This window comes from Babesia bigemina, assembly GCF_000981445.1.
Source record: "Babesia bigemina genome assembly Bbig001, chromosome : I".
Classification (NCBI taxonomy): Eukaryota; Apicomplexa; class Aconoidasida; order Piroplasmida; family Babesiidae; genus Babesia; species Babesia bigemina.
The window spans coordinates 457,253-481,984 of record NC_027216.1 but is presented as its reverse complement, the minus strand read 5'-3'; the positions used below and the strand labels follow the sequence as shown (position 1 = coordinate 481,984).

The window sequence follows — 24,732 nt, the reverse complement described above, 5'->3', positions numbered from 1 at the left end:
CGGCGCTCCACTTCAACGAACAATACGATTGATTAAATCACTGTATTTGCGCCGCCCTCCTCAGAGGAAGACGAGCGAACCTGCCATCCACTCGTAAAACTCGCGCTCGTTGATTGCCGACTTCTGGAACTCATCGAGCACGTTAAATATGATGTACAGATCGACAATGTCGAACTGGTGCGTTCCAGACGTGTGGTCAGCGCACATGCGGTTGAACTCCTCTGCGAACCATGTGCGAGCAGCCGTCGCCACTTACGGAATTGCATGCCGTAGTCGGGGTCGCCGAGCGCGTACTTGCGGTAGCAGTCGATGTAGGCCCCCTTGGAGTTCTCCTTGATGATGCCCTTGACGCGCTCGAGGCGCAGACTCTTCCTGATGGCCTGCGCTCCGTTAACTGTCACAGCCGTAAACCCACGATGAGCATGCCGGTGCCGGCGGCGGCGAACACGAAGATGGTGCTGACCGTGCTCATGAAGATGCGGAAGATGTTCACCGAGCGGGTGGCCTTCGTGGTCATCAGCGAGGTGGCGCCCAGCAGCGCCAACCAGAGCGATTTCCCAGTCAGCCTCGTGAGGAACCGCATGTTCTTGCGGATGTTGCGGCGGTGCTTGCCGGCCCACCTGGGGGTGCCGGGCACGTCCAGGATCATGATCATGAGCCCGTTGATGATGAGGAAGACGGACATGATCAGACACGGCAGCTGGGTGATGCCGAAGCTGCTGAGGAAGGTCATCACGGCGTTGGCGACGATGCACGCAGCGGAGGCGAAGAACAGCGACTGGTAGCGGACGTTCAACATCTCCAGTGTCTGCTCCAGGCGCGCGGCTCCGGTGTCCATGTGGTCACTCAGCGGCATCAGCGACCGCTGGGTGCTCGCACGCTCCATGTCGTACGGCTGGCGCCCGGGCGCCTCGGTGTACCCGTACGACATGTCGACGGGGTCCACTTTGTGCGAATCCATCGGATGTGCAGAGCGATGGGTAGCGAAAATTGCGCACGCGATGCTTGCGTGTCGTGCGGGGGTGCAACCAGGCCGTTCCTAACTTGCACACCAACAGTTTAAGGATTGACAATCCGCGTTGGAGGCACCTGCTCTGGTTCCAACGGTGTTCCAGATGAAAGATTTCATGCCATAGACCCCATTACATGGGTGCTACACACAAGACCAAAAGATTAAAACAGATCTCAAAAACGCGCATCCGCATCGTTGCGATGCAGGTATGCTCCTAGGGAGTACACGCTCCGCTGGGTGGTGGATCTAGCTCAGCAGTCCGCCTGGGAATAGATGTGTGGGCCAGACAACAGGATTGGCGGTGCATAAAAATTTGCGAGGTGATATTCCCCTCGCACATCTCGATTTTTCGTCTACGGAAGGCAATGTGTGCAGTTCGTAAGCCCATGTGCCCGGCGTTTCGCGGTGCCGGAGGCGCCCGGCGGAGCCGTATCCGCTCACCATAGACACGACAGTAGACGGTATTCCGTGCTGACTTCTAGCCACCGTTGTAGCAAATCACGCTAAAAATGAATATCCGCCTCTAGTTCGCGGCATTTCGGCAACTTGTCGCAGGCGACGGCGGGATGTGTCGCTGAGCTCACCTGGCACGCTCAAAGCGGTTTGAAAGTATCGGCGCAACGATGGAATCCCCGCCGTATATTACACGCTTATAGCGGCTAAAATCGGCCACAGCAGTCCATATGGAGATCAGGGTTGCCCGGTGGCCGCTGGGCCCTCGTGCCTTCGTCGTTGCGAAGCGCTTCTACAATCCGCCAAGTGGGTGCAGCGACGCCGAAGTCCGACATTCGCGCAGCCAGGAAGTCATGGAGCAAGCAGCACCCGGACTTCCGCACGCGGAGGCCGCTGGTGGAGCCGTACAACCTCGGCCGTCTGCACCCGGAGAAGGAGTGGTGGAAGCTCCCACGGAAGGGGCTGAGCCCGCAGACGTTCATGGGCTTCCCCGACGTCGCGCACATCGAGAAGCGCGGCGGTGCGCTGTATACGCACCTGATGGACGGCCATACGCTCTGCATGGTTAGCGCATACGCCCACTGGCGCCCTCCCACTGCCATGCAGGTCGTATACCGCTGCATCGATAAGGACGTTCGCGATTTCGGGATATGGCGCAGCCTGGCGCAACAGGCGCTCAACCTGGCCATGGGACTGGACCCCTACATAGTCTCGCTGCTATTCCTGTACTTCTCCAGGAGCGACCACTACGACTACCGGTTCGTCGCGACCTTCACCGGCCGCATCCTCGCGACACTCAGCCAGTTTAAACTGCACGAGTGCTACAACGTACTGCTGGCCATGGAGAATGAGCAGTACCTGCACGAGCTGTAAGCGGACGCTGCCACCATTTCGGCTACACGGCGTGCAGGACGAAGCAGCGGGTGACGCGCCACGCCGAGGCGCTGTGCCTCGGTGACGCGCGCTCGATCCCGGTGGAAGACGCCCTCCGTATGATCACGGTGGCGCGTGCTAACACGCCCGAGGTGGATAACATCCTTCTGGCGTTGGGTAGGCGCTGAAACGTGCTGCATGACACTTGGCAGGGGAGATCGTCGAGGTGTCAGACATATCCACCGTGGATGAAGGCATAGTGGTCGACGCGCTCGATGCCGTGTGCGGCATGGCGGGGCGCGTCGACCGCCTATGCGTCGGCAAGCTCTTCGATGAGGTCTGCGCCAGGCTCGAGGAGAGCTCGGACTGTAACCACTCACGCAATATCGCACTGCTCCGTGCGTTGGCCACGTTCAAGTATCGCAGGCCCTTGGCCATAGAACTCATACAGGAGAGGTACGCTGCAGTTCAACTGAGGCGACCGCTACGCAGATTGCGCGACAACGCGCACACGGCCAACACCGTTGAACTCTGCCGGTACATGTCACTGGCGGCGGAGGCTGCCCGAGGGCAGCATTCAGCAGCTGTACCGCTAAAACTGTCAGTGGCAAACGTCAGAGCTGGTTTGTTGTGGATTGCCGTATGTACTCACATGCTGCAGAGGCCATGAAGGCGGCGGATAAGCTCCTAGGGGACCGATCGCTCGCAACGCAGTTCCTTATCGGATGCTTGGGTTCTTCGAGACCTTTTGAAGTCGCAGAGGTATGGCACAGATCCCCACGATATCGCCAACGACGAACAGCTGAAGCTCTTCAAGGACATCCTGGAGAATGTGGCGCTGCTCCAGCCAGCGGATGTGTTACGGCTATACGAGGCCATAGCGCACGCAAGGGCCGATTTAGACGTTAGTGTACGCTGTGCCAGATTAATGGCATGCAGCCCGACGTCACGGAGGGCGTAGAGCGGTTTGTCAAGCACGCTTGGGGCCTGAGCCCGCAGATGACGGCGACAGAAGCGGCTCGGCTTATGGTGAGTTGCTCAATCTTAGGGTCACACATGGCGTAGCGATGCGGGCGACTGGATGTGGACTCGGCGGTGGGGGCAGATATGTTACACGATACGTTCCATCGTGTGATGTCTGAAATGGAGGCCCTCCCCGCAGACTCGAAGGCCGCGTTGCTCGACTTTTGTTCCAGGTAACACACCACCACGAGAGTCAAGTCATACGTGATAGGCGTGAACGTTTCGCCAAAAAAATCTTGGCAAAGCTGGAGGCCGAGCCGGCCTCAGTGCCGCGTAACGCTGCCGCCGCAGCCGCGGTACTGGACATTTACGAGCTGTAAGTAACCCATGCTTCACGTCACATGGCTCAGCACCGGATCTACCTCGACGTCGCCTCTGGCGCGCTGGGCAATTGACGTCCTGGCAGACCGACGTAGCAACACCGACCTGGATCTACGCCTTAAGTCGCACCAAGCCGCCACTCGTCACGGGATAGCACAACAGGGGTCAATTTAGATCTGTAAACACACTAACGGCTGAATCGTGGCGGTGACTGCGCGCGATTTGTAAGCATTTGCAGCTCTGGCTGTCGGCCAAAACCGTAAGGCGCCAAGTCACGACCTCAGCGTGGTTGGTTGCTGGAAGTGGAGGGACGAATCGGCAAGCACGGCACATGCTGTAGAAGACAAAATTAAGTCGCGCTCTTGTACACTAGCTTGACGCTGTGGGGGTCAATCACGTAGTAGACCTCGCCGTTCTTGAACTCGCGGCGCACCAGGTCGAACCGCAGCGTGTCCGTGTTACCGATCTTCGTTTTGCAGTACTCCATGTCCGTTGCGCCCTGCGGCAGGAAGATGTTGAGGTAGTCGAGCAGCCAGCGGCTGTGGCCGCAAACGACGATGGCCTCCTCAGGCTGCTTGAAGACACGTTCGTTAAACATAAGCATCTTGTCGTACACGGGAAGATGCGACACCACGGGGCCGTCAGTCTGCTGCAGGTGCTGTGAGTACGTCCGCGCCTTGTCCGGGATCATCATGACCTCGAGAAACGGGATGACGGCGGTCTTCACCGAGGTGGAGAGCGAGACGCAGTCGGGGTGAGGGACCAGCTCCTGCGACAGGTGTGCGACCGCCAGTTGGCGCCTACCTCGAGCTCGTTGCAGACGTAGACGCGTTCACCGGTGTGACTTAGGCGGTCCTGCAGCGCCAGCAGGATGGTCGACTGCGCGCGGCTGCAACGGTGTGACGCGTGAGTGGCTAACCACGTACCGCAGATTCGACGTGAAGAGCGCACTGCGCTGCCCGGAGGCACGAGTTAGCACCTGCATTTCCGCGCAACGGTGGTTGTTGGGGTCGGAAAGCTCCTTGCACAGCTCCAGCGCTTGGTTAATGCCGTTCATGGAGAGCGGCGAGTCGTAGAAGAAGGTGTCGTTGGTAAAAAGAAAGCTGAGCTCGGCGAACGTCATGCTGAGGACACGAAATAGGAGCCCGATGACGTTGTACGGGTTGTTGAACGTCAGGTTCCACATCGACTGCCTGCGAACGTCAGATTGCCGTCAGCACCGCCTACCCATGACGGATGAAGTAGATCGTCTTCGTCCTAGTGTCGATCCAATCGGTCAACTTAGCCGCCTCTATTTGAGCTTTGATGCCACTCGATGTACCGCGATTCGGTCTTTTGTAGACGAACCTCTTCACCGCAGTCCCGAATAAAACCAGGCGTTTGAACAGCGAGCACGCCGCGAAACTGGGCTGCTGCAGCGGTATGCCTTGATGCATGTCGCCCTCATCGGTCACAGTCCGCAGTGAGGACAGAAACACATACACTGACGTGTACAAAACAGCCACAGCTGCAACGCCGATGACGAAGTGCTGTCGAGCCATGGCGTTTAAAATGTCGCAAAATGAGTACATAATGCCCATCTAAACGACACTTTTCCCGCACTATTACGGTGATTATAATGTGCACATGATTTCGAAGTGAAGGGTCGGATCTTTTGACGGCGGGTGCCGAGTCCCGTCGAGCAATGCCAATACAGGCAACACACGCGCGCACCTGCAGACAGAGACGTTACCTCGATCAGCACGACGTATCGTATGAGCTAATATTACGCATGGCAGCAGCTAATCAAGCCTTCGCATTCGGGGTAAATGGCGAAGTCGGAGGACGCGTCACGTCTACACCGCTGATACTGAGTCGTCGCGTTTATGAGAGCGATGCTGAACGCACTGACGCACACATTACAAGTTCTATACGTCAGGTAGACATGCGCATATGCACAAGTGGCCAACGGCCGTTGTTATATTTGACGCGCGGGGCTGCCTACAACGGCCATCACGTACACTCCCGCTGCTCCCCATGTTTATGGTTTTAAAAGCCACGTATCTGCGTTCCTTGAGTCGCTGCAACTGATTATAGCTAAGTGTCTAATCTGTGAATCCGTTGGGGTGGAATTACCCGAGGTTAATTTAGAACAGATCGGACGTGCTATAGAAGGTCAACGACGATCATGTTGACAAACGCTCCTCGTAGCCCGACCTTCCGCGTTTATACATACACACTAATGTGAGGGTATGCAGACACATCGTGGTACTTGGTTGAATCTTGATTTGCAGTGTGTATTTATGCAACGATACCCTCGGATCATAAATATATATGCCTTTCTGTATATATTAATTTACACATCTGAATGACCAGCAAGTTTATACCACGTAGCCCGTATATTTGATGTATGCATCCGCGATTCTGCGCCAACCGAGGAAAAGTGCAGCCGTCTACCTATTCGTGTCGTGGGGAAGACGTTCAGGTGACAAACATCTCCAATATTATACGCAGTAACATTACAAGTTAGCTATTTTGCAGTGCAAAATAATAGCTCGTAGTTCCACACTGTCTCATCCCAATGTGTTGATCGCGCTTCTCTATAGACCAGGGTTTGTACTTATGGCTCGAGTGCTATGTACGCAAGTCTCTACGAGCACGAACGGTGGCGATGATTTCTGTAGTACGGGCGGTTACTACCACAAGCTCAACTGCTGTTCCGGCTTGACTTCTGCAGGATGTGTCTCCAGCTATTGTCAAAGCCCCGAGGCTCCAAACAACGCCTTGCAATGGCGTATAGACGTGGAAGTAGAAAAGGTACTCAGCAACGTTTACGATGCCATATGCGAGCTATACAATGAAGAAATATTCCCTACTCTGCATGAAATCCGTCGCAAACTTCAGCGCAATAATGCGTCTCTCGTGGATGGCAATTGGCTGCTTCGGATTTGCAAAAACGATTCATATCGCAGATTCCAAGTCTTCATAATGATGGATGATACTTTGAATGCCAAGTAACCGGACATCCAACACAAATGGGCCATAATGCTGGCAGGACGGCCTTTTGTAAATCACGACATGGACCCTGTGGATCCTCTAGATGTAGTGGCTTTATTTCGATACTTGGTTTTCATGGCGTCTGCTCAATCTTCAGAGATCATGAGGGATCACAATCTTCAAGGCACATTACATAGCTACCACGACTTCACGAAAATTGGCGGGAGGTACCTATTTGCTGAGCATCTCAGGAAGTTCGGGCCCAGTCGCTTCCGCCAATTGGCCTTGGGGAAACTTGTACGTATCGTACAAGTCGCTTTAGACTCCAATATACTGTCGTACAATGGCACAAATGTGATTCCTTCCGTCTCTTCAACGACATCGACGAAAAAATTGCTCAGTCAAATAGGTGCAAACAAATCAAACCTAATGGTGCGTCGTGAGGATCAAATACAGGCGATACGAAATAACATCATCTTAATTCTAAGCGAAAAACCTCCCAAGGCAAATTCCGCATCGCCCGGTTCACAGACAAATGGGCCAAGAAGGGGGCAAACAATTAAACTCAAGGATGGTGACGTCACAATTTCCGTTTGCAAGCTCCCGGTTATTTATAAGAAAAGGTTCAATCAAGACCTGGATTTCACGAAGGGTGGATACAGCAAGTTGACCGATTTTTTACGCAATGAAGTTCCCGAGTGTTCCATTCAGCCGTGCCCAGTAACCCAGAAAAAGGAGCAACCCAAGCCGCCCACGATGGGGGACTGGTTAATCAACCACATCGTATATCAGCCCTCGACTAACATATTTTTCCCACTAGCAATGAGGAGTTCGAGGCTGACGGTGAATGCAGCCAATAGCCTGATCATGGACTGGTGAGCCGGATTTAAAACATTCAACAACGAAGTTATGATATTGTGCCTGCCTTCAGCGAGTTGCAACGGCAGGGTCCGCAAGACGTCATAAAACGGTGGTCCTGATAAGCGTGAAGCGAACTCTACCGCCATAAACCGTACCTTGTAATATGCCACTGTATCTTTGCAGTTGAATTCCTGAGATTGTGTCAGTGAGCGAACCCGGTAACCTACTGGTTGCACCGCTACGAATGGGTCTTTGCCGGTCTTTGTGCTGAGCACGGCGTCTGGTTCGCCAACGCAGTCTTCGATGATGATGCGTTCGCCGACCTGAGAGTCAATACGCACAGCCACAAACCACCTACCGGAGCACCTTCAGCGGGGTGGAGCAGCTCCAGCTCGGTCTTGCCCGGACCAGAAACGCACAGAATCATGCCGTTGGATACCTTCCCACGCAGACTCTTGGGTTTCATGTTGGACAAGACGCAGACGTATTGCGACATTATCTGCTCCGGCTCCAGGTAGCCCACGAGACCAGAGCAGATGTCGCGCAGCTCGGGCTCACCAAGATCTACTTTGAGGCAGTAAAGCCTACGGTGGTAATGACGGCCACGCAACGGCAACCTACTTATCAGCCTCCGGGTGGCGCTCCACGGACATGATCTGTCCAACCTTTATGTTCAGACGGCTCACATCGGCAATAGGCCGGTCGTCAGCTGGCGGCTTGGGATCCTTGGGCTTCTTAGATGCGGCGCCCTTCTGACCCTTGGCTTGTTTGCCTGCGATAGGCTGTTCGACGCGTCTGATCAAACCTACCGGCAGGTGCGGGGGCAGCAGCGGATACCGTGGCCTTTTCCATAACCGCCGTGACGACATCCATGTCCTTGTCAACGGACACTAACGGCAGTTCCTTGAAGGTGTTCACAATGCCGGGCAGATGCTGGATGTGATCAAACCACCTGACGACATTCACATATTCCGCACGGTCCTGAGGCTCCGACTTCATCATCCAGCTGTGTGTGGAAACGTAGACCACCAAATCAGCCAAGGTGACAGTCGGTCCGGCAAGAAACGTGTGGTTCAAAATGTAGTCATTCAAAATCTGTAGCAGTTTGTGCACGGCGAAGCCGGGTGTTGCTCCATACCTTTAGGGAAGCTGACTCCATGATGCTGAAATCGCGCTGGTACGCGAAATCGATCCACGAGTACATCGTCCTCTGACACGCAAAGTTAAATACAGGCCTCAGCGCGCTCACCTTTTGCGCCTCAGTCGCCGGCACTAAAATAGACTCGGTGGGTGCGTCTTTAACGGCCAGTTCTAGAAGCGTCGGCCATATCATCGGCGTTTCCTTCCCATCTTCCTTTACTACCATGCCCTGCAGGCGATAGGGTTACAGGGCGCGCGCAATTACCGTCCTCGAGGGAGCGAACGAAAGAGTAGCACTGGTCAGTTTTCCGTAGCCCCAAAGAAGGGTGGCCAGGCGGCCCTCAACGCAATCTTTGTAAACCACAACTTCCAACATTGTCTAGTATAATGTGAAGGACGGTGATAGTGGCAGCGACGACGCTGCACCGGAGTAACGTGGAGGGTGCAGATGCGTCACTGAAGGCGAATCTGTGAGACCACGATCTTTTAATTATGAGGAATACAAAAAGGCGTTTAAAGCCAAGAAGATAGGCCGTGAACTAATTGCGCTGACAGTTCAAAAAATGTGCGCGTGACGTTGGCACGCGTGCACGTAGCTTCCAGGAATAAGCATGCTATTTAACGAAATGACCACCCCTTTTCCGCCAATCATCATTACGTTCCACGCGCAAGCCAGCCGTGACGGCGCCGTGTGTAGCAGAAAGCTGAAGTAGCAGCCATGTCTGGGGAAAGGACCAGCACCACCTGTGCTGCGGAAGGGATTCCCCTGCGATCATGTAAGTATTCGTAATATTTGGTCATACACCGTTGTCGGAATGGCAGAAGAAACGACATACGGCTGCCGGGGATTATGCGCGCCACTTGTGCAGCGGCGACTACGAAGTAGTTCTGCAACGCCACCGACGCATTCTATCGGAATCACACAACTTCTAAATATTTTTAGACAACATAAAAATTCTTATGCAGCAGCTGAAACGCCAGACCTCAGCCACGATCTTACCCGTAGCTAAGTGGGGGCACGAGTAGTTGGGCGCCGTTGCCCATCGGTACCGTTTTACTATCTGTAAACGCTCTTGCCGCTACTTTTTGCACCTACCTGTTTTTGATCGCGGGGTATTCGCACGTATATATTACAAGCGGAATCCACGCGACCTACCGGCTAACAACGTTGCTCTACACCGTTTGTATCTTTGTTAAGATAGCTTGTTATTGAAAATGGCGCCGTCCGATAACTTTGAAAATCAACCGGCTCAATCTAATGCCGTGGATGCTATGGAATCTAACTACGATGAGGTCGTTGATTCCTTCGAGGCCCTCAAGTTGAACGAAGACCTGCTCCGTGGAATTTACTCGTACGGTTTCGAGAGACCATCTGCCATCCAGCAGCGTGGTATCAAACCCATTATCGAGAACCACGATACCATCGGACAAGCCCAGTCCGGAACGGGTAAAACCGCCACCTTCAGTATTGCTGCGCTCCAGCTTATCGACTACAGCCTCCTCTCCTGCCAGATTCTGATCCTCGCCCCCACCAGGGAGCTTGCCCAGCAGATCCAGAAGGTGCGTCTGCGGACCTAGAACTGCCATAATTGTGCAGGTCGTGCTCGCCCTTGGTGACTACCTCAAGGTGCAGTGCCACGCTTGCGTCGGTGGTACCATCGTCAGGGACGATGTCATGAAGCTCAAGGCCGGTGTGCACATGGTTGTAGGAACTCCCGGACGTGTGTACGATATGATCGACAAGAAGGCCCTGCTGACGCACAAGATCAAGTTGTTCATCCTCGATGAGGCCGACGAGATGCTTTCCCGCGGATTCAAGGGACAGATCCACGAGGTGTTCAGGAGAATGCCCCCGGATGTACAGGTTGCGCTTTTCAGTGCCACCATGCCCAACGAGATCCTGGAGCTGACGACCAAGTTCATGAGGTCACCCAAGCGTATCCTCGTCAAGAAGGACGAACTCACCCTGGAGGGTATCAAGCAGTTCTACGTCATGATCGACAAGGAGGAGTTCAAGTTTGACACGCTCTGCGACCTATACGAGTCTGTCACCATCACCCAGGCCATCATCTACTGCAACACACGAAGGAAGGTAGATATGCTGACCAGCAAGATGCAGGAGAGGGACTTCACCGTATCCAGCATGCACGGAGACATGGGACAGAACGAGCGTGACCTCATCATGAGGGAGTTCAGATCGGGATCCACTCGTGTCCTCATCACCACCGACCTGCTTGCCCGTGGTATCGATGTGCAGCAGGTATCCCTTGTTATCAACTACGATTTGCCGATGTCGCCGGACAACTACATCCACAGGATTGGACGTTCTGGAAGGTTTGGTCGTAAGGGTGTAGCCATCAACTTCCTTACCCCCATGGACATGGAAGCTATGAAGAACATTGAGAACTACTACAACACACAGATCGAAGAGATGCCTGCGGAGGTAAGATGCGCATTATCACTCTCACAATTCGCAGATTGGGGAATACATGTGATCGCTACAGTCTGTTCCGATTGGCAACATAATAGTCATCGTTGTTTCCACACGCTTTAAGCTGCATGGCAGTAGCCAGCTGCGCTTAAAACATCGGTGAAGAAAGTCCTCCACTGGAAGAAACACTAATGATTATAATTTTACGCGTTACTACTGCTACAGTATCTGTATCGATAGAGGTTATTGCTTCCGTCCACTTCTTTCACTTCCACCTCAATGTAGCCTCTGTAGCTCGGCGGGCTGGACAAGTGACCGTTTCTGCGGCGATTGGGCATCAAATACAAGGACCGCGTACCTGCTTGATCCCGGAATTTCGCACTTGAAGGATCGCGTCGTCACTGCGTCCTTTACAACATGCGGAAAATCCCAGGGGCCAAGTGATGGATGGCCTCTGGGGTGTAAGCCGGCTTCCGTGGAGTCATCGAAGTGCGTGATGGGTGAAGGGATAGCCGTCGAGGAAATAAACGGCAAGGCGCCTGGATCCGAAATACCTGGACTTGTAGGTACATTGGATGATTGGCCACCCTGACCAATCAGAGGTTGTGGAGAGACATGAATCGATTCCTCATCAGGTGAGGCATCCCCCTGTGCTCCCCCATCAACTTTAGGTTTAACGCCGGTTCTCAGCCTTACTATGGCCGATAATAGATGGTTGGATCTAATTATTTTGGCCCACTTGGAGGCGCCGGACGATGCACCCGAGCCATCGGTTACTCCATCGGCGTGGAGCGCCTCATCAGGCTCACTTGATGGATGCGAGGGATAAGTCCGCATTGATCTCTCGTCTGTACGATGTGCATCATGGTTAGAACCTGCTGTTGGTGGCGGAGGTTGATTTGTACGACTCGATGAGCTAGGGTCCGAGGACGCAGAGTCAAAAGGAGGCCACGGAAATGGCAAGCCTGTGCCATCAGGGGTCATCCCTACATGCCGCCGTTCCCGAGGTCTGGGTGTTACGTGGCGTGACCAGGGTGAGGAGAGTGATCCAGATGAACCGCTCGTATCATCTGCAGCTGTATGTTCATCACCATTAACGGGTCTCCCATGCGGTGCCCCTGGGGCTTGATCAGTGTTATCAGTGGTGCTGTCCGAAGTACCTGCATCTGCATTGCACGCTGACCGACTCCCAGCGGATCCATCAACTGGTGCGTTTGACCCAGATTTACGTGGATTCGGCAAAGGATTATTTTCAGACCTACCTTCCGACGCGTCTTGAGGGTTTGGCAAGTTCGGATCTACTTCACTACTACCTGCAGGAGAACCCTCGGCATCAATGTCTCCAGCAGAAGAGGGTTGACCGAATAGGCCTGCTGATTCACCACCAGATTCGTCATCGGCAGCTTGCCCCGCAGTGGTATCTTCATCCGGTTTGACCACACCAGATTCGTCATCGGCACCTTGGCCTACGGTGGTATCTTCATCCGGTTTAACGACTGTGGTGTCATCATCAGCTACGCCTGCAGTGGTATCTTCATCCGGTTTGACCACACCAGATTCGTCATCGGCACCTTGGCCTACGGTGGTATCTTCGTCCGGTTTGACCACACCAGATTCGTCATCGGCACCTTGGCCCGCAGTAGTATCATCATCCGGTTTAACGACTGTGGTGTCATCATCAGCTACGCCTGCAGTGGTATCTTCATCCGGTTTAACGACTGTGGTGTCATCATCAGCTACGCCGACTGTGGTATCTTCATTCGGTTTGACCACACCAGATTCGTCATCGGCACCTTGGCCTGCAGTGGTATCTTCATCCAGTTTAACGACTGTGGTGTCATCATCAGCTACGCCGACTGTGGTATCTTCATCCGGTTTGACCACACCAGATTCGTCATCGGCAGCTTGCCCCGCAGTGGTATCTTCATCCAGTTTAACGACTGTGGTGTCATCATCAGCTACGCCGACTGTGGTATCTTCATCCGGTTTGACCACACCAGATTCGTCATCGTCCTCCGATTTGATGGCAGCAGATTTGCCATCCGCATATTTTTTTGCGTAAGGGTTAGATACAGGTGCTGAATTGGATTCATGGTATTGGTAATCTGCTTCGAATGAAGCGGTAGAATCATAAGCTATGTCAAAAGGACCCGACTCAAACTCTTGTAGCACAAGATCACGTTCAACGACAGCTGACTCAAAGAATTTGTCAACGCAAATACCATTTTCCATAACGGATCCTTGGTCACATACGCATTCTACCTCGCTACGTTTGTGAATGCAATGTGCATTTTTGCCACAGTCCATTCCGTAGCACTTGTCGGTAACTGCAGCAGTATGTTGGCTGGTATGACAACCTACCTGATATACACGAAAATCGGAAAATCATGTTGTCCTCTACATCGGATAATGCGTCTCTGAATTGCGGCTTCAGAATCAAATAGCAGAACTCTTTGAACTGACAGAGTTTCCTGACTTCATTGGCGACGTTGAGTGGCTTCTTTTTCTTCATGCTAAATTGGACATACCCGATGACGGCCATGGTAACCAGAATGCGTTTGTCATCCTTGCACCGGAATGCAATGGGTAGGCGTTTCTTCAACTTGGGGGGGCTGGCTACAAGCGGTGAGGAAAGGATGTACATTTATAAAAATGGAATTACGATGATGACAACACATGGATATAACACGAAGCATTTGAATCAATGCGTACTTGAGTAAGTTTTGTATTCTGTTTTGAGAAGTTTTTTAATAACTAAAACCAGTCCGAGCCTTGCGTGGCCAGTTACCACAATAGTCAAACAGAGGCAAGGCACAACATGTAGGCAACATCATAGCAAATGCAAGTATTAACTATGTGTGCTCATGCTCATGTGATAATCAATTCTCATGTACAACTTACGGTTTCGACCGTCTCCAAGACGAAGGGGGGCATCTGTCACATTATTTCATCTTTACTACGAATTCGGAGGAATGGAAAAGCAGCACCTACCTTCACAAGTATATTTTACTTTTATCTGGCGTACACCAGTTTTGCATAAATAAGGTGGTTGACAGTTATGGTGAGTGCAAATTCGTAGTAGATCTGAGGTTCTGTCGATAGTCTGCCCATCGCATCGTTCATGGGCAGCAACTATATGAATAAACTGCTTTCCACAGTCTATGCTCGAATCCGATCCTTTTAAGATCCTATCTGCAAACATAATCAGCATTTGACAGGAAGTAGACATTCCAAAGGGAAGCACTATAACCAACCTATAAGGGCACCCTCCAAAAAGGACACAGGCGTATCATCTTCCACCACTGCACAACTCGTTAATACATGCTTTTGGACATCTGAATGGTGCACTCATCGTATACGCAACATACAGCCTACAACACCCGATAAGGCGAGAAGCATCACAGTGAGAGTCCATCTCGTTAGGCGCGTCTCCATTATTAAGGCCCGTGTTTCTTTCGTAAATATTACAATGCCGGAGTGCATAAAGACCGGCGAAATGATCCCATGCTTTTTGAATTTGTCTGGAAATCAGGGTGAGCATACCTAAATAATTAAAAACAAGCAACGTATGAATCGATAATGAACCGTCAGATTCAGTTGTACATAACTGCATCCGGGAGATATGGCAGGATATTTCATATTAAAATCATTTACACTAATCCATAGTGACTATATGTCAAAATAAATTGCTGCAGCTGCATAACATAGCGCTTTTTATGAAAACGCAATACGAGCTCATGAGCTCACGTTCGCCATACGCAGCGTGCAACATCTCGAACTGCTTAACCCGCTCCGCATTGACTTGTCATCAGGATGTTACTATTTCGTATGATGTAGGTCTATGGTGATGTCGAATATTAAGGGTCATCAGTTATATCCTTAATATACTCATGTCGGCTATGCCACGCTTCAGCGGCATACATAACCTTCAATCCAAAGTACAGCGGTATTACGAAAACAAACAATTGGCTATCATGTTAAACTGCTTGGGGGATGCGTCGAACGGTAAGCATTATCGTGACAGTCTATTTGCGGTTGTACGGCGGCAAATTATTTTTTCGTTTGGCCTAATAAAACTGGCTTTGGTGCAATATCGTTTATAGAAACGTGATTCACATTGTTTCGTTCACCCTTTTGCGTATGTGATTAAATGCATTAACCAGTGATAGTTGCTATAAATAACAAAGCTAATGCGAGTGTGGCCATAAATTTAGGTCGGATAAGTGGCTCATTGTAGAGAGAGGAATCAGTACGTGTTTTTGTTACCGATATCAGCATGCCACTGCCACTGTTGGATACGGAATGGTCATATGTTGCACGAAGCACGTCACAATCGTTGCTATGCCTGACTCACGTAAAAAGTAGAACATCCACTAGAACGCTTATTTAGCCGATACGCATGCTTATGAAAATGTGATCACAATCGGAGACATGATATTTCGCGACGTCTTCTCACAATGGGTGGAAATCAAACCGATTGCCGATGTAAGCAGCAAAGGAGCAACCGAGGCGTTGGACGAAACCTTAAAGAAGAAACTATTTAGACAACATAAATCAGCATCATAGACAAGTTGTATGAATGACTTAAATGGCGCAAGCGTGGAGAGTATGTGTACACATACGAGAGATGCTGTGTATCGTCTTGTTGGTATAACGTGCCATCAGGAATCAAGCAATACGCCAAAAAAGGATTTCTGTGCATGCTGCGTAGGGAATTGTGCTGAATTTATAGGACAGCGCCGCCAGAGCAAGCTAAATTGGGCTGGCGGGTCGTGGCACATGGCCTTTGGGACGTATGTGTAAACCGGCAGCAGTCGTTGTCTCGCCAAATACACGACACATCCGCCGTTAAATAGCCACTTCGGCTTGTATAAAATGATTACCTGATGTATTAATTGAATTGGGTAGGAGAGAGACAAGAAGCAAACACGAGCGCGGGAGCGTCCTCTTGGCGAGGCAGCCGTCATTTCTGGGAGATTTGTTACACGCTCCATCTTGGCATGATGGATTCCCTAGTCGGCTCTATTCCGTGCATGACTCGCTTGTACATAACGACGTCGCTATGTCTCATGGTACTCTGTTCGTTGGACATCATAAGTCCGCTCAACCTCTACATGAGCTGGACCTTGATATTACAAGGCGAGGTGTGGCGTCTCTTGACGTGTTTCATCTACTTCGGGTCATTTGGAATGAATTTCTTCTGGAACATCTACGTTCTGATACACTACTGCAGCTCGCTGGAGAGCGTGAGTATGCATAACCGTCCAGCGGACTTCTTTTGGATGCTCATATGTTCAGCAGTGATGTTGCTGGTAGGTTTCGCTCCATCCTCGAATTATACATGGCGCCGCGTCAGGGTTTATCGCAAATTTTTCACCACAACATGTTCTACGGTGGCACCATGATCAACGTCCTGACCTACATCTGGGGCCGAAAGAACCCCTACAGTAGGGTTGGGGTAGTTTTTATATCGGTTCCGGCACCGTATTTACCATGGTACGTCGGTTGTGCATTGTGTGGATTCCCCGCAGGATCATGATGTTGTTGTCCTACTTTGCTGGGTACCTGCTCACCGAGAACCTGATAGGCATCGCAGTAGGGCACACGTATTACTTCTTCAGCGATGTGTTCCCGAGGATGCCCATCTCCCGGGGTATAGAGATTTTCGGGGCACCGCGGTTCGTGTAGGTTCGCTGCTGCACTGCGTCACATGGCTTCGCAGGAAAACGCTTTTCAACCAGCCACACATCCTTTAATGCTAGAATACGTATATTTATGCTCAGATGAGTTTTTAAACATTTGCTGTGCATCTGGGTTCGTCGTGCGAGCTGGCGGCGACGTTTGCCGCCCCGTGTAGCGACATGTCTAATCCAAATTTCTGTGAGCCCGTCGCAAGCGATGATGGGACCTATTCGGCAGTCATTCTATGTATACAGTAGAATTTGACGCACAAACCCGGCGCGTGTGCCGTAGAAAAGACTTTCGGAGGCATGTTGAACAGATGATATGGTGCACGGCGAGGGGGCGAAAGAAACCACATCAATGTCTCGAAGCAACAGTTGGCACGCCTTATAGCGCATCATAAGAGTAGATGGTGTGTATTCGGCTCCGTTGAAATGTTGAGGCATCAACATTTACATTACGTAGGACATACAAGGCTCGTGCCCTTGGCTTCTCAACAACAACAATTTCTGTTATTTTACACGGCCCAAGTTACAGTAGCGGGGGGTATTCAGAAATCGATCAAACCGTTCCATACATCGGTGTCCTGTCGCGTGGGTCCCTGCAGTGGTGTGAGGCGCATGTTCATCAGCAGCCTATTAAGGTGTTCATCGAAGCAGTCGGATTCCTCCTTCGGACCGCTGCATGTGCTAGCCCTGCTTATAAACGGTGCGCGCGACGGTTTATTGGGTTTCCTGGCATCGGTCCTCGGCTTCTTGCGTACAATCCTGTCGACCACCGTGATGTGCTTGATGTGCGGAATCTTGACCCCCTTCGCGAACGGCAACTTATAGTGCCGCAGGGCACGCTGCTCGCTCTTGTCATGCACAAATGGGCAGTAGCCTTGACCGCAAAACCCAAGGAGGTGATCCTTACAGGGGATTATTTTGTAGAAGTTCGGGTGGTACAACAGCTCGTCGATACAGTGCGAAAATACGCACTCGTTTCCGTGCGGGCAATTCATCTCAATGACCTCGAACTTCGGCCCGAATACTACGTTTCTGCATAGCAGCGGAAGGTAACGGATATACGAGGTGTCGGAAAGGTAGAAGGGGCACCGGCGTACGCAAATCGACTGGTGGCTGTACAGGCATTTGGAGTCCGTGAAGTTGCAATTGCCTCTCAAATAGTGGACGCACTGTTTCGTGCGAAAGCAGCTGAGGGCCATTTTGTTCAACCCCGTCGACTGTTCCATTGTGTCGGGTTTTGCAGAAGCCAGATGATGTTGGCAAAAAGACTGACGAAGCAACGCCAGATTGTTTTAATCGAAAGTAAACATAAATGTGGTACATTTGGCGCCAGTTGAAGCTACGTATCTCAATAGTTTCGCGCCAACGCGGAAATGACGCGCCACCTGCGCCGGTGTCTGTGTCCAACCACATCGGATCGCCGTCGCACGGCTACCTCATGCGCCGCGCAGCACCTACATGCAGGTCTATAGACACGTATTGACACATCAGGCATATTACTGGACGTTTTTTTGGCACGTTTATTCTACTGTAAGTGCTCATACGGGCGAAGAGGCTCCTGGTTTATGAGAGCAGGGACCTCGGCCAGATCACCCGGAGCCATTTCACGGTCAGCTTCGTTGCGCCATATCGGCAGCGTTTCTTCGTTTTGGTCGCTGATGGTGCGCTCTATACGGAGCTGTTCTTGGCGCTGGTCGTACGCAATCAGCTGCTGCAGGCGGTGTGATTCCCACGCCTTGCGCTCCGCGCGATTGCTGCAGACCTTGCTGTATTCCGATATCAGTCCCATAAGTTTGGACTTGAAGTCGAAGAAGGCCTTGTTGTTCTCTTGCACGAACTCCTGCTTGGTGGCCGATGGAATGAGCCACTCAGGCACATTTACCACGGCGGTAAGCGCGAATCTGTAGAGTTCACCCTTGAACAAGGACTCCTTCGGAGGCTCACGTGCGCTTTCAATTTCCGACGTGGGTGCCGGGAAGTGGCCCTCAAGCCTGCTTATCAGCCGTCCCCTGAAGTAGAGCAGCACTCCGGTCTCGCATACGCGCTCACCGGACACATCACAAGTAACCTCTTCCACATCCTCTGGGCCGCAGAAGTGCGGACGGTTCAGGAAACCGATCATGGCACAACAGCCGTGCTTGTGGTCGGAGGGGGCGAAGAGGTACGGAAGCTGGACGCGGCAGAATAGCCGGCGGCGCAGGAACGACCACAAGCTGCGATCGTCACAGAGGCCTCTATCAACCGGAGCAACACCACAATACGTACAGCCAGTACTCTGGCAGTTGTAAACCTCCTTCCTTGCTGGCTCGCTGGGTTCCTCCTGCTCTTGCAATTGTTGCGACGGGTGCTGCATTTGTTGAGGGAGGGGGTGGTGCCTCTTCAACGGTGGCATTGGCTGAACCTGCAACTGTTGGACCTGAAGCTTCTGGGCCTGGAGCTGGTGAGCCGGTTCTTGATGGGCCTGAAGCAGGTGCTTCGGTTCCTGATGGGTCTGAAGCAGGTGCTTCGGTTCTTGATTGGCTTGAAGCTGGTGCGCCGGTAACTGTTGGGCCTGCAGCTGCTGGGCTTGGAGCTGGTGAGCCGCTTCTTGAAAGGCTTGAAGCTGGTGAGCCTGATGCCGCTGGGCCTGAAGCGGATGCGCCAGTAAGTGCTGCTCCTGATGCTGCTGGGCTTGGAGCTGGCGAGCCTGGAGCGGATGGGCCTGAAGCGGGTGCGCCAGTAAGTGTTGCTCCTGATGATGTTCGGCCTGTAAATGGTGTGCCAGTAAAGGTTGGTCCTGATGATGTTCGGCCTGCAAATGGTGTGCCAGTAAAGGTTGGTCCTGATGCTGCTCGGCCTGGAGCGGATGCGACAGTAAGTGTTGCTCCTGATGCTGCTCGTCCTGTAAATGATGGACCAGTAAAGGTTGGTCCTGATGATGTTCGGCCTGTAAATGGTGTGCCAGTAAAGGTTGATCCTGATGCTGTTCGGCCTGTAAATGTGCCTGCAGATGGTGAGCCTGGAGAGGCTGTACCTGGAACTGCTGCAAAGGCATAGGGTGGGCCTGTAATTGCGCCTGCAGAGGGTGATCCTGGAGCGGCTGTACCTGGAACTGCTGCAAAGGCATAGGGTGGGCCTGTAATTGCGCCTGCAGAGGGTGATCCTGGAGCGGCTGTACCTGGAATTGCTGCACTGACATCGGTTGCGCGCTGGTTACCATACATTCGTCCTCCGTCGTAAGCTCCTCGGAAGAGGCGTTGGCAGCCTCCGCAGCTTGCGCCACTTTGTCGCGCATGTCATACGGCACCAAGTCAATGTCCTGGATACTGATGGCGCACGACGATCGGAGATGCAGCCAGAAAATGTAAACGGGAAGGCAGTAGTCCATGGAGTACTGAGCCGACCTCCACAGAGGGAATACTTCCAACCACGAGGGACTCACTTTAGGCGGAGGGGCTTCAATTTCATCGCTCGAGATTTCGAGGTCATCATACAGCGGATTCTTCAGCATCAGAGTGTGATCCTTCGGCGAATACCACACGCAATCCATATCGTCCCTCATCTGCCAGAAAAGCATACGTGTTCCCGGAGACGTGCCCAACATGTTGATTTGTTCAGCCAGCAAAGTTGCGGTGTTGAACGGGCTGTAGCTCATCAGCAGGCGCTGGTGGTGCCGCTGATCAACCATCCTAGACCCCTCCTTGTTGATAAGCTCCTTGCTGGGCAGGCGCCACATACACAGCGGCACGGACATCTCGCGCGACTCGCATTGTGACATTAGCTCGACGCTGAGCATACCAATACCGATAGTGTCCGTGGTGCGAGACATCACCGCGCAACCCGACGCTGTGCGGGCGAACGCCATCTTGAAGCCAACACCATACTCGTAAGCCTGGCCCCGCTCACCAGTCTTCGACTGCCCGAACAGCTTAAGCAGTTTGTTCATAGCACTGTAGTCCAGACCGTTACCATCGTCCTGTATGCTGAGCAACGCGCGATCGCCCTGAGGCGCCTGCTCCCACTTGATCGTGATTCTCGTGCTGCTGGTGGCCTCTTTTAGAGAATTGGCGATGAGGTGCGCGATGCCACCGAATGCCCACCTCTGCATGGAGCAAAGGGCCCAGAGCATGTCAGGCGAATGGCTCTCCCTGTAGTACCACGGGGGGAAGATCCTGTCCTTGGTCTGCAGCGCCTTCAATTGGCTGGAATCCGATGGGGAAATCACAGAGTTGCTAAGGAACAGGTCCTCGCCGGTGAGACTCAAAACCCAGGCGTCGCTGAGCACCTGCTTGCGGTGGAACCCTCCGTGGAAGAAGATGCACGGCACCGACGGCTTGCTGCCGGGGAAGAGGATGTTCCTCTTCTCGAAGAAGCACGCCACGTGGAGCTGTCTGGGTTCGAACGGCTCGCCCACGAAGTTGCGAGGGTAGTTTGGCTTTAGGATGTACCACCGTCGCTGTGAGAAGAAGTAGAAGTACAGCTTGTCCGACGCCACCACTGTCTTCTTGCTGCCGGGGGCGTACGTGAGTCCTCCGGTCAGCAACATAAGCCGTTCGATCGTCCTCGGCACACCAGTGTGTAGTTCCTTACAGCGCTGAGCGATGAATATAGAGCTGTAGTGCGATCGTGGCCCGATGCTCCCTTCGTAAATCTCTTGGTACCACGTTCCCGAGGTGGGGCTGGAGAACTTGAACATCCAAAGGTCGTCCAAGAGTGTGCGTTCAGACCTATCAACATATCCATCGGGGCCATGGGTCTCGCCTCCGAAGACACAAAGCACGTCATCGTCCGCCCACAACGCACAGACACCGAAGCGAGGGGCGGGCACCTTGGTGTCGGCGGGGTACTCCACCTGCGCCCAAGTCGCAGAATCGATGTGGTACGCCCACATGTCGTTCAGGCACTCGAGCTGGGTGCGCAGACCGGTCTTACCGCCGAATATGAACAAAAACTCGGCCCCGCTCTTCGGCTTCTGGCTAGACTCGCACCGCGCCGGGTACACCACAGCGCAGTGCTCGTCCCTAGGCAAAGGGACGCGCCCGGCCGCATGCCGACGATGCATCCACTTCCTTTTCTCGAGGTCCAGTATATGGATGTCGTTAAAGAAGCGCTCGCCGTTGAACCCTCCGAATACGATAACCGAATGGCTTTGCTGGATCACGGCGACGTTCGCAGTGTTACCCTCACGCGGCGGCGGGATTTCCCCAGTGAAAGTCATCGGCTTGGAGCTGAAGTTTACCAGGCTCACGACGTGCGCACGCCCGAAGTTGACGCCTTGCGGGTTGCCGTTGCTGCCACCCAGCAGGTACGCGCGACTCCCGATGCAGACCAGTGAGTGGCCGTACAGCGCGCCCGCGCTCAAAGAGCGCCTAATGGGCATCCAGCATGCCTTCTGCAGCAGCACGCCAGCAGACGCCGCCCTGACCGCAGACAGAGTGTCCTTATTTGCGGTCAGGTTACCCGGCGCTTTACGAGTGCCGAGGTTGCGCCGAATCGTGCGCAGAATGTCCTCCTTCGAGCCGCCGGCGAAGTGGGTGGAAGTCGGGCCGGACGGCTGCATGGACGGAGCCGTCGGCGCTGGTGCGCTCGCGGAGACCGTGACTGGGAGCTCCGCATGGGTCGGCGCCTTGTACGTTCGGCTCAGGTTGAACGCAGACTCGATACGCATGAGGCCGTTCTGGTCCGGCAGCGGCACGCGATCGGGGTCTGACTCCAGCTGTTTGATGACGGAGTGCAGCACGTCGTGGCCCACGATGGCGCCGATGTACGAATACACCTTGGAATGCTCAAACTTGTTGTTCAGGAACTCCGTGACCACCCCCCGAATGCTGTGCCGCTGTTGCGGCGTAGTGTACGCATCGCTAGCTAGCACCTCAAGCAGGTTAAACAGCGTCGGCCGGTTCGCCCCGCGCGCTGCGCCGGTCGGCTCCCCTGTCTCCCGCTGGTCCATCATGCAGAATCCCAGTGGTAGACAGAAAAGGAGTCGTTGCTTCACGCCCACCGGCCAGACAGACTGCGAAAAATACGGAGTAGATCCAGTGAGGGCTCAGCTGGTCCGAAACTCGATACACATCATAGATCCACCGCGAGCTCAGGTGTCTTAGCGCTTCCAGCAGAAAGGCCCCCAACTGACCGAACCCGGGACCAAAATAAACTGCACGGTTCAAATTAAAACTTCGCCGGTGAACCGCGGATCTGCCCAAATTAATCTGCTGCGGGGCCTAGGCGGAGATCCTCGAACTACCAACCACACAAAAGCGTGAGCAAAGAGAGGGCGATGCTCCCAGACGCTATAGACATTGTATGGTAGAGCTTGCGAGTGCGCTTCTGCACGTGGGAAGACTCTGTGGGCGCGGCTCCGTTGTGGTACTACTCAGCGGTGAACAACACATCATCCATCGAAGCAGTGTGTTTAGACAATGCGTAATTGTATTCCCAATTACATTTACAAATACTTTCAAGCCACTTCGACGGCTCGGCAGCACACATAGGCGGTTGAAATGCAAGGGTCGATATAGAGCATGCGCCGTTCTTCTTCCCCGTCCGGATCGCTAGCCCAGACGCCACCGTGTGGTACGCCCGCTTTCTCGCCGTGCGCGCTGGCTAACGACAGCTCGCGATGCGTCATCGCATTTTATTTTTTAATGAATTCTGTCTATTTGCGCCGGGCCTTCCTGTACTGGCGTCGAAAATGCAGTACTGCGAGGCGAAGGCGGTCCCCCGCCGCCTCGACGTCGACGTTGCATTGTCACAGTGCTATTCTTCCGCGCTTTTTCAGCGCCGGCGTTGTCACGCCAACTTAACACACATATCATGCGGTACAGCGGAGCGGGGAGCTGGCTCCCGCGGCCGCGCTTCGCCGATGCGACCGTGTCACACCGGCCAAGGCGTTGGAATCCCCCACACAGGGCACTGGGACCGCAGACGCAGACGCCTCCGGGATGCGGATGACGGCTGCTGGCTACCGACGGACGGACGGAGGCCCGTAATCTGGAGCGCAGGAGACCCGGGACTCCTGCGGACGTACCCCGGGCCTTGCCGCGGTGTGGTTATTGGTGCGTTGTCAATGTCTTTGCCGATGCAGCTCGCCGAACGGTACACAAAGGCGTTAGAGGTGATGTGTTTCTGTTTATCGCGCCGCGTCACTGCTTGTTCCACATGGCGCTGAAGTCCGGCGAAACCACGAACTTCTTGCGATAGTTCCCGAGGAACAGAAATTCGTCGTTCTCCTCAAGCAGGCACCCGACCTGTTGCTTGCAGCTCACGCGGCTGCCTTGCGTGAAGTTGAACACGTGACCGCCGACGTGGAGCTGAATTTTGCCGCTGCGGTGGATGCGCAGCCTCCCGAGCCGCCCTGACGGCAGGCAATCTACACGCGACGTCTGGTAGATTTGCGGCTCATCGGGCTCTTCGGGAGGCGTGGAGCACGGTGAGCTCTCCGCGGAGCTGCCGTCCGTACGCGCGGCGGGGTCCTCCTGCAGGGTACGCTCCTTGTCGAGGTGTGGCATCGCATTCGGCATTTGAATGTGCATGAAGTGAGTGCCGCTGCGCAATTTGACGCGCAAATTTAATACACTTACGGCGTGTTGAAAAACTCCATCACGCTGCTTTCCTCGGCCTGGCGCGGAGGTGAGCTGGCTCGGATTCCGACCTACCCGGATCTCCTTCGGTTCCGGCAGAACGCTGGGGATGAGCAGCGAGGGGTTGGATTCCGCGAGCTCCAAGAGAGCCTCGGAGCTGCAGATGTCGATACCGTCTTCATCCTGGTTTGGGTCGTCAGTTTTCACAGCCGGCAGCTCAAGCTTGAGGTCGGTCAGCGACTCCAAGTAGCCGGCGTCCTCGCCGCCCGCCTCGGGCGACTCGTCGTCACTAAATAAATTATCCATTACGAAAGCCGAGTGGCAGGCGGCCGGGAGCAAGCATTCCGCGACAACGGCCGGGCGGCCTCACTAACGCAACGCGGGCGCGTGGAA

General features: G+C 53.5%; 12 protein-coding genes across 12 annotated transcripts; 4 read left to right on the top strand and 8 right to left on the bottom strand.

The window, feature by feature from the left end:
* Positions 1-60: 60 nt before the first annotated feature.
* BBBOND_0102140 (hypothetical protein, conserved) lies at positions 61-961 on the bottom strand (the record flags this gene model as incomplete). The annotated part of the gene is made up of 3 exons (XM_012910617.1): positions 61-221; positions 257-380; positions 416-961. The coding sequence occupies 3 exons, from the start codon at positions 959-961 to the stop codon at positions 61-63; spliced, it is 831 nt and encodes a 276-aa protein (XP_012766071.1).
* A 734-nt stretch (positions 962-1,695) lies between these two features.
* Positions 1,696-3,681, top strand: BBBOND_0102130 (hypothetical protein, conserved; the record flags this gene model as incomplete). The annotated part of the gene is given in 11 exon segments (XM_012910616.1): positions 1,696-1,771; positions 1,782-2,029; positions 2,072-2,334; positions 2,376-2,515; positions 2,551-2,794; positions 2,831-2,961; positions 3,000-3,091; positions 3,156-3,242; positions 3,278-3,367; positions 3,404-3,534; positions 3,555-3,681. 11 exon segments carry the CDS (start codon positions 1,696-1,698, stop codon positions 3,679-3,681), a joined length of 1,629 nt encoding a protein of 542 aa, XP_012766070.1.
* Positions 3,682-4,031: 350 nt separating this feature from the next.
* BBBOND_0102120 (hypothetical protein, conserved) lies at positions 4,032-5,262 on the bottom strand (the record flags this gene model as incomplete). Its single annotated transcript, XM_012910615.1, has 4 exons — positions 4,032-4,451; positions 4,487-4,571; positions 4,609-4,875; positions 4,910-5,262. The coding sequence occupies 4 exons, from the start codon at positions 5,260-5,262 to the stop codon at positions 4,032-4,034; spliced, it is 1,125 nt and encodes a 374-aa protein (XP_012766069.1).
* Positions 5,263-6,283: 1,021 nt separating this feature from the next.
* Positions 6,284-7,537, top strand: BBBOND_0102110 (hypothetical protein, conserved; the record flags this gene model as incomplete). Its single annotated transcript, XM_012910614.1, has 2 exons — positions 6,284-6,675; positions 6,826-7,537. 2 exons carry the CDS (start codon positions 6,284-6,286, stop codon positions 7,535-7,537), a joined length of 1,104 nt encoding a protein of 367 aa, XP_012766068.1.
* A 28-nt stretch (positions 7,538-7,565) lies between these two features.
* On the bottom strand, positions 7,566-9,035 carry BBBOND_0102100 (tRNA binding domain containing protein, putative; the record flags this gene model as incomplete). Its single annotated transcript, XM_012910613.1, has 8 exons — positions 7,566-7,634; positions 7,675-7,710; positions 7,747-7,842; positions 7,878-8,103; positions 8,141-8,291; positions 8,329-8,614; positions 8,658-8,888; positions 8,925-9,035. The coding sequence occupies 8 exons, from the start codon at positions 9,033-9,035 to the stop codon at positions 7,566-7,568; spliced, it is 1,206 nt and encodes a 401-aa protein (XP_012766067.1).
* An 839-nt stretch (positions 9,036-9,874) lies between these two features.
* On the top strand, positions 9,875-11,154 carry BBBOND_0102090 (eukaryotic translation initiation factor 4A, putative; the record flags this gene model as incomplete). Its single annotated transcript, XM_012910612.1, has 3 exons — positions 9,875-10,219; positions 10,257-11,102; positions 11,137-11,154. The coding sequence occupies 3 exons, from the start codon at positions 9,875-9,877 to the stop codon at positions 11,152-11,154; spliced, it is 1,209 nt and encodes a 402-aa protein (XP_012766066.1).
* Positions 11,155-11,366: 212 nt separating this feature from the next.
* On the bottom strand, positions 11,367-13,734 carry BBBOND_0102080 (hypothetical protein, conserved; the record flags this gene model as incomplete). The annotated part of the gene is made up of 2 exons (XM_012910611.1): positions 11,367-13,417; positions 13,452-13,734. The coding sequence occupies 2 exons, from the start codon at positions 13,732-13,734 to the stop codon at positions 11,367-11,369; spliced, it is 2,334 nt and encodes a 777-aa protein (XP_012766065.1).
* A 368-nt stretch (positions 13,735-14,102) lies between these two features.
* Positions 14,103-14,862, bottom strand: BBBOND_0102070 (hypothetical protein; the record flags this gene model as incomplete). Its single annotated transcript, XM_012910610.1, has 3 exons — positions 14,103-14,222; positions 14,466-14,611; positions 14,838-14,862. 3 exons carry the CDS (start codon positions 14,860-14,862, stop codon positions 14,103-14,105), a joined length of 291 nt encoding a protein of 96 aa, XP_012766064.1.
* Positions 14,863-16,093: 1,231 nt separating this feature from the next.
* BBBOND_0102060 (hypothetical protein, conserved) lies at positions 16,094-16,778 on the top strand (the record flags this gene model as incomplete). Its single annotated transcript, XM_012910609.1, has 3 exons — positions 16,094-16,402; positions 16,447-16,586; positions 16,622-16,778. The coding sequence occupies 3 exons, from the start codon at positions 16,094-16,096 to the stop codon at positions 16,776-16,778; spliced, it is 606 nt and encodes a 201-aa protein (XP_012766063.1).
* A 544-nt stretch (positions 16,779-17,322) lies between these two features.
* Positions 17,323-18,006, bottom strand: BBBOND_0102050 (hypothetical protein; the record flags this gene model as incomplete). Its single annotated transcript, XM_012910608.1, has 1 exon — positions 17,323-18,006. The coding sequence occupies one exon, from the start codon at positions 18,004-18,006 to the stop codon at positions 17,323-17,325; it is 684 nt and encodes a 227-aa protein (XP_012766062.1).
* Positions 18,007-18,305: 299 nt separating this feature from the next.
* On the bottom strand, positions 18,306-22,709 carry BBBOND_0102040 (hypothetical protein, conserved; the record flags this gene model as incomplete). Its single annotated transcript, XM_012910607.1, has 1 exon — positions 18,306-22,709. The coding sequence occupies one exon, from the start codon at positions 22,707-22,709 to the stop codon at positions 18,306-18,308; it is 4,404 nt and encodes a 1,467-aa protein (XP_012766061.1).
* Positions 22,710-23,901: 1,192 nt separating this feature from the next.
* BBBOND_0102030 (hypothetical protein, conserved) lies at positions 23,902-24,645 on the bottom strand (the record flags this gene model as incomplete). Its single annotated transcript, XM_012910606.1, has 3 exons — positions 23,902-24,304; positions 24,340-24,377; positions 24,415-24,645. The coding sequence occupies 3 exons, from the start codon at positions 24,643-24,645 to the stop codon at positions 23,902-23,904; spliced, it is 672 nt and encodes a 223-aa protein (XP_012766060.1).
* Positions 24,646-24,732: the final 87 nt, after the last annotated feature.